General features: G+C 48.4%; 1 protein-coding gene across 4 annotated transcripts in view; it reads right to left on the reverse strand.

Annotated features, from left to right (window-relative positions):
* CDC14B (cell division cycle 14B) overlaps nt 1-718 on the reverse strand; it is a 94,658-nt gene extending 93,940 nt beyond the window's left edge. For 2 of the 4 annotated variants that reach the window (XM_073670989.1, XM_073670992.1), the window contains exon 1: nt 382-718. In XM_073670989.1, coding sequence (XP_073527090.1) covers nt 382-511 — 130 coding nt within the window. In that variant the 5' untranslated portion in view covers nt 512-718. The remainder of the gene's footprint in view (nt 1-381) is intronic. The other 2 variants (XM_073670994.1, XM_073670990.1) reach the window with 2 other exon arrangements.
* Nucleotides 719-9,648: the final 8,930 nt, after the last annotated feature.

Here is a 9,648-nt window from a genome sequence, read left to right on the forward strand (position 1 = left end):
AATTTCAATATTGAGGAATGTGTAATAAATTATATATATTTAATAATTAGACACATCTCAATACTGGAGGTGGAATATATGTATTCCATCCAATAAGGGGCTGGGATGACCCCCGGATGCCTCCAGTATACATATAGACCCCGGCAGGAGCAGATTGTGGCTTTTGTATGGTTTTAATTGGTCAGTTGACTAAAGAGATTCACCACAACTGTTGCAGCTTGTAGCAACCAATCAGATTCCGGCTCTCAGTTTTCAGAGCTGCTTAGAGAGAGAAAGCCCCATCCTGATTGGTTGCTATTGATCTACATTTACGCTGCCAATGACATCACAGCAGAGACAGAACTCCTAGTATTATGAGCGGTCAGTGCAGGCAGCTCCTACCTGTCACACTAATGTAGATGTCATCGTCCATGTCGTCATCCTCTTCCCATTGCTCATCTCGGGGTTTCTTCCGCCAGCCCAAGTTGCTCCTGCTGGTTTCCCCTTGGCTCTTATCTGTCCTCCTCTTCATGGCTGCAGAGCTGGCACATAATGGGCAGCACGGAACTTAATAGACGGGTGATGACTACTCCCCGGCTACCTGACGAGCCTCCTAAGTGGAGGTGCAGCAGCTGCGGTCCCCCTCCTCCCCCTGCTGGCCTGTAATTCAGCTGAGGTTGCTGTACATGGAGGCAGCCGGCTTCGCGCACACACGCCCCTGTGCTGGTGACTGGCGGGGAATAATCCAGGGCAGGGGGCGGGGCTATCGTACACTGCGCTCTGATTGGACGCCGCACGGTGACGTCACAGACAGCATGGTCACTTTGTTGTGTAGTGATCTGCAGAGCTGCTGCGTGTGCGGTGACTGCTCACTGATCACCTGCTCAGCCTTTACTTAAAGGGACTGCTCACTGATGACCTGCTCAGCCGTTACTTAAAGGGTCTGCTCACTGATCACCTGCTCAGCTGTTACTTAAAGGGACTGCTCACTGATCACCTGCTCAGCTGTTACTTAAAGGGACTGCTCACTGATGACCTGCTCAGCCGTTACTTAAAGGGACTGCTCACTGATCACCTGCTCAGCTGTTACTTAAAGGGACTGCTCACTTATCACCTGCTCAGCCGTTACTTAAAGGGTCTGCTCACTGATCACCTGCTCAGCCTTTACTTAAAGGGACTGCTCACTGATCACCTGCTCAGCTGTTACTTAAAGGGACTGCTCACTGATCACCTGCTCAGCCGTTACTTAAAGGGACTGCTCACTGATCACCTGCTCAGCCTTTACTTAAAGGGACTGCTCACTGATGACCTGCTCAGCCTTTACTTAAAGGGACTGCTCACTGATCACCTGCTCAGCCTTTACTTAAAGGGACTGCTCACTGATGACCTGCTCAGCCTTTACTTAAAGGGACTGCTCACTGATGACCTGCTCAGCCTTTACTTAAAGGGACTGCTCACTGATGACCTGCTCAGCCGTTACTTAAAGGGACTGCTCACTGATCACCTGCTCAGCTGTTACTTAAAGGGACTGCTCACTGATCACCTGCTCAGCCGTTACTTAAAGGGACTGCTCACTGATCACCTGCTCAGCCTTTACTTAAAGGGACTGCTCACTGATGACCTGCTCAGCCTTTACTTAAAGGGACTGCTCACTGATCACCTGCTCAGCCTTTACTTAAAGGGACTGCTCACTGATGACCTGCTCAGCCTTTACTTAAAGGGACTGCTCACTGATGACCTGCTCAGCCTTTACTTAAAGGGACTGCTCACTGATGACCTGCTCAGCCGTTACTTAAAGGGACTGCTCACTGATGACCTGCTCAGCTGTTACTTAAAGGGACTGCTCACTGATCACCTGCTCAGCCGTTACTTAAAGGGACTGCTCACTGATCACCTGCTCAGCCGTTACTTAAAGGGACTGCTCACTGATCACCTGCTCAGCCGTTACTTAAATGGTCTGCTCACTGATCACCTGCTCAGCTGTTACTTAAAGGGACTGCTCAATGATCACCTGCTCAGCCGCTGCTTACAGGGACTGCTCACTGATCACCTGCTCACTGACGGTTATAGTGACAGCTCACTGATCACCTGCTCACTGACGGTTATAGTGACAGCTCACTAATAACCTGCTCACTGACGGTTGTAGGGACTGATCACTGATCACCTGCTCACTGACGGTTATAGGGACAGCTCACTAATCACCTGCTCACTGACGGTTAGAGGGACTGTTCACTGATCACCTGCTCACTGACAGTTATAGGGACTGCTCACTGATCACCTGCTCACTGACGGTTAGAGGGACTGCTCACTGATCACCTGCTCACTGTTATAGGGACAGCTCACTGATCACCTGCTCACTGACGGTTAGAGGGACTGCTCACCTGCTCACTGACGGTTATAGGGACAGCTCACTGATCACCTGCTCACTGACGGTTAGAGGGACTGATCACCTGCTCACTGACGGTTAGAGGGACTGATCACCTGCTCACTGACGGTTAGAGGGACTGATCACCTGCTCACTGACGGTTAGAGGGACTGCTCACCTGCTCACTGACAGTTATAGGGACTGCTCACTAATCACCTGCTCACTCACGGGTATAGGGACTGATCACCTGCTCACTGACAGTTATAGGGACAGCTCACTAATCACCTGCTCACTGACGGTTATAGGGACTGATCACCTGCTCACTGACGGTTAGAGGGACTGATCATCTGCTCACTGACGGTTAGAGGGACTGTTCACTGATCACATGCTCACTGACTGTTATAGGGACAGCTCACTGATTACCTGCTTACTGACGATTAGAGGGACTGCTCACTGATCACCTGCTCAGGCGTTACGTAAAGGGCCTGCTCACTGACGGTTATAGAGACAGCTCACTAATCACCTGCTCACTGACTTTTATAGGGACTGATCACCTACTCACTGACGGTTAGAGGGACTGATCACTGATCACCTGCTCACTGACGGTTAGAGGGACTGATCACTGATCACCTACTCAATGACGGTTAGAGGGACTGATCACCTGCTCACTGACGGTTAGAGGGACTAATCACTGATCACCTGCTCACTGACAGTTAGAGGAACTGATCACCTACTCAATGACGGTTAGAGGAACTGATCACCTGCTCACTGACGGTTAGAGGGACAGCTCACTGCTCACCTGCTCACTGACAGTTATAGGGACTACTCACCTGCTCACTGACAGTTATAGGGACAGCTCACTGATCACCTGCTCACTGACGGTTATAGTGACAGCTCACTGATCACCTGCTCACTGATAGTTATAGGGACAGCTCACTAATGACCTGCTCACTGACGGTTGTAGGGACTGATCACTGATCACCTGCTCACTGACGGTTATAGGGACAGCTCACTAATCACCTGCTCACTGACGGTTAGAGGGACTGATCACTGATCACCTGCTCGCTGATAGTTATAGGGACAGCTCACTAATCACCTGCTCACTGACGGTTATAGGGACAGCTCACTAATCACCTGCTCACTGACGGTTATAGGGACAGCTCACTAATCACCTGCTCACTGACGGTTAGAGGGACAGCTCACTGATCACCTGCTCACTGACGGTTAGAGGGACTGTTCACTGATCACCTGCTCACTGACCTATAGGGACAGCTCACTGATCACATCCTCACTGACGGTTATAGGGACAGCTCACTGATCACCTGCTCACTGACGGTTAGAGGGACTGATCACTGATCACCTGCTCACTGACAGTTATAGGGACAGCTCACTAATCACCTGCTCACTGACGGTTATAGGGACTGATCACCTGCTCACTGACGGTTAGAGGGACTGATCATCTGCTCACTGACGTTTAGAGGGACTGTTCACTGATCACATGCTCACTGACTGTTATAGGGACAGCTCACTGATTACCTGCTTACTGACGATTAGAGGGACTGCTCACTGATCACCTGCTCAGGCGTTACGTAAAGGGCCTGCTCACTGACGGTTATAGAGACAGCTCACTAATCACCTGCTCACTGACTTTTATAGGGACTGATCACCTACTCACTGACGGTTAGAGGGACTGATCACCTGCTCACTGACGGTTAGAGGGACTGATCACTGATCACCTACTCAATGACGGTTAGAGGGACTGATCACCTGCTCACTGACGGTTAGAGGGACTGATCACTGATCACCTGCTCACTGACAGTTAGAGGAACTGATCACCTACTCAATGACGGTTAGAGGGACTGATCACCTGCTCACTGACGGTTAGAGGGACAGCTCACTGCTCACCTGCTCACTGACAGTTATAGGGACTACTCACCTGCTCACTGACAGTTATAGGGACAGCTCACTGATCACCTGCTCACTGACGGTTATAGTGACAGCTCACTGATCACCTGCTCACTGATAGTTATAGGGACAGCTCACTAATGACCTGCTCACTGACGGTTGTAGGGACTGATCACTGATCACCTGCTCACTGACGGTTATAGGGACAGCTCACTAATCACCTGCTCACTGACGGTTAGAGGGACTGATCACTGATCACCTGCTCGCTGATAGTTATAGGGACAGCTCACTAATCACCTGCTCACTGACGGTTATAGGGACAGCTCACTAATCACCTGCTCACTGACGGTTAGAGGGACAGCTCACTGATCACCTGCTCACTGACGGTTAGAGGGACTGTTCACTGATCACCTGCTCACTGACCTATAGGGACAGCTCACTGATCACATCCTCACTGACGGTTATAGGGACAGCTCACTGATCACCTGCTCACTGACGGTTAGAGGGACTGTTCACTGATCACCTGCTCACTGACCTATAGGGACAGCTCACTGATCACATCCTCACTGACGGTTATAGGGACAGCTCACTGATCACCTGCTCACTGACGGTTAGAGGGACTGATCACTGATCACCTGCTCACTGATGGTTATAGGGACAGCTCACTGATCACCTGCTCACTGACGGTTATAAGGATAGCTCACTGATCACCTGCTCACTGACGGTAATAGGGACTCTGTTACACGCACGCCGCTAGGTTCAGATAGCGGCGAGACGGGTTTCATGAATTCGTTGGAATCCTGGGGGAACAGTTACTCAGGGCGACCATAGACCATGTGCTGTAGCCTCTCTCAGACACACAATAGATTCAGTTGCTGACCAGACACATGTGACAAGAGTCTTTTTCAACAGTTTAAAAGTGGAATTTAATCTGAAGCATGGCCAGTGCAATTCAGGCATATTACAGCAACAATCTTCATTACAGTACAGTCTATTGAAGCAAGCACAGTATTACAGTCTCTTCAGTAGCATAATTCAGCACAAATTAGATCTCTTGGCAGCATACTTCTATGCATACACAACCACAGGCTTTTCCTTCACAAGGACTCACTAGCACACATCATTCTTTATCCTGCATGGAGATGGAGGGGGGGGGGGTGGAGGGTGTGATGAGGGGGATCCCTATGACACAATTCCTTCCAGTCTTTATCTTTCTGCCCGATAATACTCCACACTGTTAGCTCAGGGAGTCTATCTGACCTTTGTTTAGCTTCCCTCCTGACCTGAATTATGTTCCCTTGTCTTCTGTGAGATACAGATCACACACCGGCTTTCTCTACGGCTCCAGCCAGAACAGTAAACAACTCCTCCACAATCCCCCTGGTGCTCTGCTAATCACTCCCTGTCTCCTGTGACTGCGTTATCCCTTATAGTTGCTGGATGCTTTTGAAGCAACAGCACTACTTCTGCATGTCACACTCTTCCCTCTTTTCTGAATGTCATCCTCGACATTCGTCTTAATTGGTCAATCTGACCAATTCTGAGACTGTGGTAAAAGTTAAATGACTTCATATGGAAATTGGCATTGTCAAATTGGCATAACATTTACAAACATCAATAACAACCTAGTCTTACGACGTTTTGCTTGTAGAACTCCTATAAGAGATACCCAATTAAAACAATCAGTATCTCTTCCGCTGGAGCTTTTCGTACGTCTTCAACCAGCTCTCTCTCTCTCTCACTAGGCCAAAACAAGTCTTTCCACCAGGTAACATTCTCCAAACTGTCTCTCGGTGGTGAATATCACTCAAATGAGCTTACCTGGTCCTTAGGCAGAGATACCTGTTTCCAATCGACAGTCCTTGGCACTTGGCTCAGTTCACCAAGTGTCTCATACGTCAACATCATGGGCCTCCTCACGTCTTGAGTCGACATCCTCGTGGAAGGTTGTTCCTCAGATACCACGGGTTCCTCGGTTGCAGGATTTTCTTCTGCTGCACTCATTTCTCGTACTTCCTCAGATGATTTGGGACTGCCTCTGTAAGTTCCTGTACTTCTCTTGAATTGTCCGTTTCCAACTGGTCTGGTAATTCTGCTACTCCTAAGTGTCGATCGGTCTCTTCAGTGACCGGTGTTCGATCATCAGATCTGAATTGGACTTCATCTGTGCTCCTTGGTACAAACTCTGGAGCCTCGGGACTTAGTTCACTCTCCTGGGGATGGTACATCCCTCTCCTTGCCGGTCCGAGAAATACAACGGTGTGTTCTTCTTCATTTGATCTTTCAAGGTCACTATCCACCTTCGAAGCTTCATTCTGTGGTGGTCTCTTAGTCGATCTCGGACGATGTCGGTCTACTTCTGAGAAGTCTTGTTTTGGTGGGAGATAATCACAGGGTATTAGTAAATTCCAATGGACTATTCTGGTTTTCTTGTCTCCCGTTTCCAATCAGATTTCATACACTGGGCTGTCATCAGCTTTCCCCTTATGACCACATATACCTTGTCTTCCCAGTACGAACAAAGTTTTCCTGGACCGCCTTTCTCACGTACGTTCTTGACTAGCACCCGGCTTCCTGGTGCCAATTCTGCTCCATAACATTTTCAATCATAGTACTCTTTGCTCTTGCTCTGTCCTTCCGTAACCACTTTGGACACTAAGTTGTATGCCTCTGCCATCCGTTCCTTCCATTTCCAAATGTACTCCGGATACGTTCTCTAAGTCTCTGACACTCTGAACATGATGTCGATTGGCAGTCTTGGCGATCATCCATACAATAGAAAGAAGGGTGAGTAACCTGTTGCATCACTCTTTGTACAGTTATAGGCATGTACCACTTTTGACAGATACTGCTGGTGACTCATTATCTTTCTACCGTTTACTTGGAAACCGATTTTGGTCCACATAAAGTAGTATTCTACCAGTTATCTGATCTTCCCGTTGTGCTCTTTGGATTTTTCCTTTTGGTAGTTGTTGAATAGACAGGGGGTGATCTTGTTTTCACTTTTATGGTGGTTTCCACCGTTAACGGACACCACAATGGTGTGTCTTCCTCTTGATAAGCTTGCACTGCTTGGGTCATGCTCTCAATTGCTTCCAGACTGACTTCCTCTGAGCATTCTTGCATGAACTCCTCAGGCTCTAGTGGCATTCTCGACAATCCTTCAGCATCCGCATTGCATTTTCCTGGCGTGTACTTGATGCTGAAATTGAAGTCAGCTAGTTCAGCGACCCATCTCTGACCCGTTACATTCAGTTTGGCTGTAGTAAGGACATAGGTCAAAGGGTTGTTGTCAGTGTATACCTCAAACTCTTTACTGTAGTAGAGATAGTCCATTTCAATGTCAGGAACTCCAATTTTCCGGAATGTAGATAGTAATTCTTCTCGGCGTCTGTCAACGTTCTAGAACCGTAACCGATGACTCTCAATTTTCCATCTTGATGCTGATACAGGGCAGCTCCCAGTCCAACTTGAGAAGCGTCACAATGAAGAACAAACGATAAGTTGAAATCAGGATATCCCAAGATGGGTGGTTTTACCAGGTAGTCTACTAGTTCTTCCAATACCTCCTGGTGGTCTGCTGTCCAGATAATGGGCTGCTGATACGAAACAGCGTTGTTTCTATTAAGCTCGGTCCTACCCGCATTCTTCTTTTTCTCCGTGGGTGTTGTTGACTCTGTCGTCCCCCCAAGAGGAGGTATAGTGGGGCGGCAATCCTGGAGAAGTTCCGAACGTAAGTATGATAGTAGGAGAGGAATCCTAATATCTGCCTCAACTCCCCGACAGTAGAGGGCCGCTTGTCTTCTAAGGCCAGTAACGGATCGATTTCTGCTGGGTCCATGGTATATCCTTCTCCGGACACAATTTTCCCTAGAAATCGGACTTGCCTTTTGAACAGTTCACACTTCTTGGGGTCAACTTAACTCTGTGTTGTTGATACTGCTGTAATACGGTCCTCACGCGATCAACATGCTCCTGGAAGGTTTTGCTGTGTACCACATTGTCATCCAAGTACGGCTGGCAGATATCGTCCCTCAATCCTTCTAAGCCGGTCTCCATGCTCCTCTGAAATTCTACTGGAGCTGAACTGAGCCCAAATGGTATGTGGAGCCACTCATATAACCCCCACGGTGTGATGAATGCTGTCAAAGATCTACTGGACTCTTCAACAAACCCTTGATGGTATGCTTTACCCTGATCAAGGACAGAGAACCAGTTACTTCCTGATAGGCTATCCAGCATATCTTGAATCTTTGGTATCGGGTGCCAATCAGGTACTGACTTTCGGTTTAATTACCGGTAATTACAGCAGAGTCTCAACGTACCGTCCTTCTTCCTAACACAAACAATAGAAGAGGAATAAGACTACTTCGACTTTTGGACCCAACCTCTGTTGATTAGGTCTTGTACATACTCTTTCACTTCATGGTGTAATGGTTTCGGCACAGACATGTAACTTCTGGTTCCTGGTGTTGTGTCTTTCAAATTGATTTTCAGCTGCAATGACGGGATACAGCCTATATCAGAGTCATCTTTGGAGAATGTATGACACTCTTCTCTCAGCATCTGTTTTGCTACCGCTCAATCTTCAGCTCACACGTGTTCCAGGGGTAGTGGGGGATTCCGAGGTGGGTCGTGCAATTTCCTCCCCTGGGCAACTCCTGTTCCTTTGTGGGGAGACTGAATTCACGGTAGACCCCTTGGCGGGTCTCACACTGGCTGGATATACAGTTTTAACGGTTTCGATGTGACCTAACACAGTCTTTGGATCCAGTCTAATTTCGTGTTTTGTAGTATTCATCACCGGTACTGTCACTCGAGCAAACCCACCAGTAGGAATCGTAAGCACAGTCTCACCTTGAACTAGGCCTTCCAGAAGTCCTGAGGAGTCTTTTGGCACGAACAGTCTTTTCTGGACTTTTCTTCCCGGTTCTACCCGGACTTCACACCTCACCCCCTCTATTTGGTTTGCAGGGATGATGGTTGGGCGCCAGCCTACTGTTATGATCTGCAACATGTACTAAGGAAAGATAGGGGAAAGCTGTCCCTACAGTAAGACTAAGCTGAATCCATACAATGTAGCGGGCTGCCTGTTCCTAGCGAACAGACCCGCCTTAGTCCTCAGCTAGTCTGAACGAAGACCTATAGCATAAGGGGAGGGGTCCCTAAAAGAACTAAGGACTGGAACAAAATGGGACACCTCCTAAACAGAGAAGTTGTTGCAGAACGCAAACAGACAAAAAGGTACTAGAGGTCCCAGAAGGACCAAGCGAACTGACAGAGATAGGCACAGAAGCACCTGGCTAGAAAGACAGTCAAACAACACTGAAGTCCAGCACAGCCAGAAAGGCAGAGCTGGAATATAAAGGCAGGGGGTCACGTGACTGCAAAACACAAGA

Source organism: Phyllobates terribilis, unplaced genomic scaffold (genome assembly GCF_046119375.1).
Source record: "Phyllobates terribilis strain yellow unplaced genomic scaffold, ASM4611937v1 Scaffold_1__5_contigs__length_1240528914, whole genome shotgun sequence".
Classification (NCBI taxonomy): Eukaryota; Metazoa; Chordata; class Amphibia; order Anura; family Dendrobatidae; genus Phyllobates; species Phyllobates terribilis.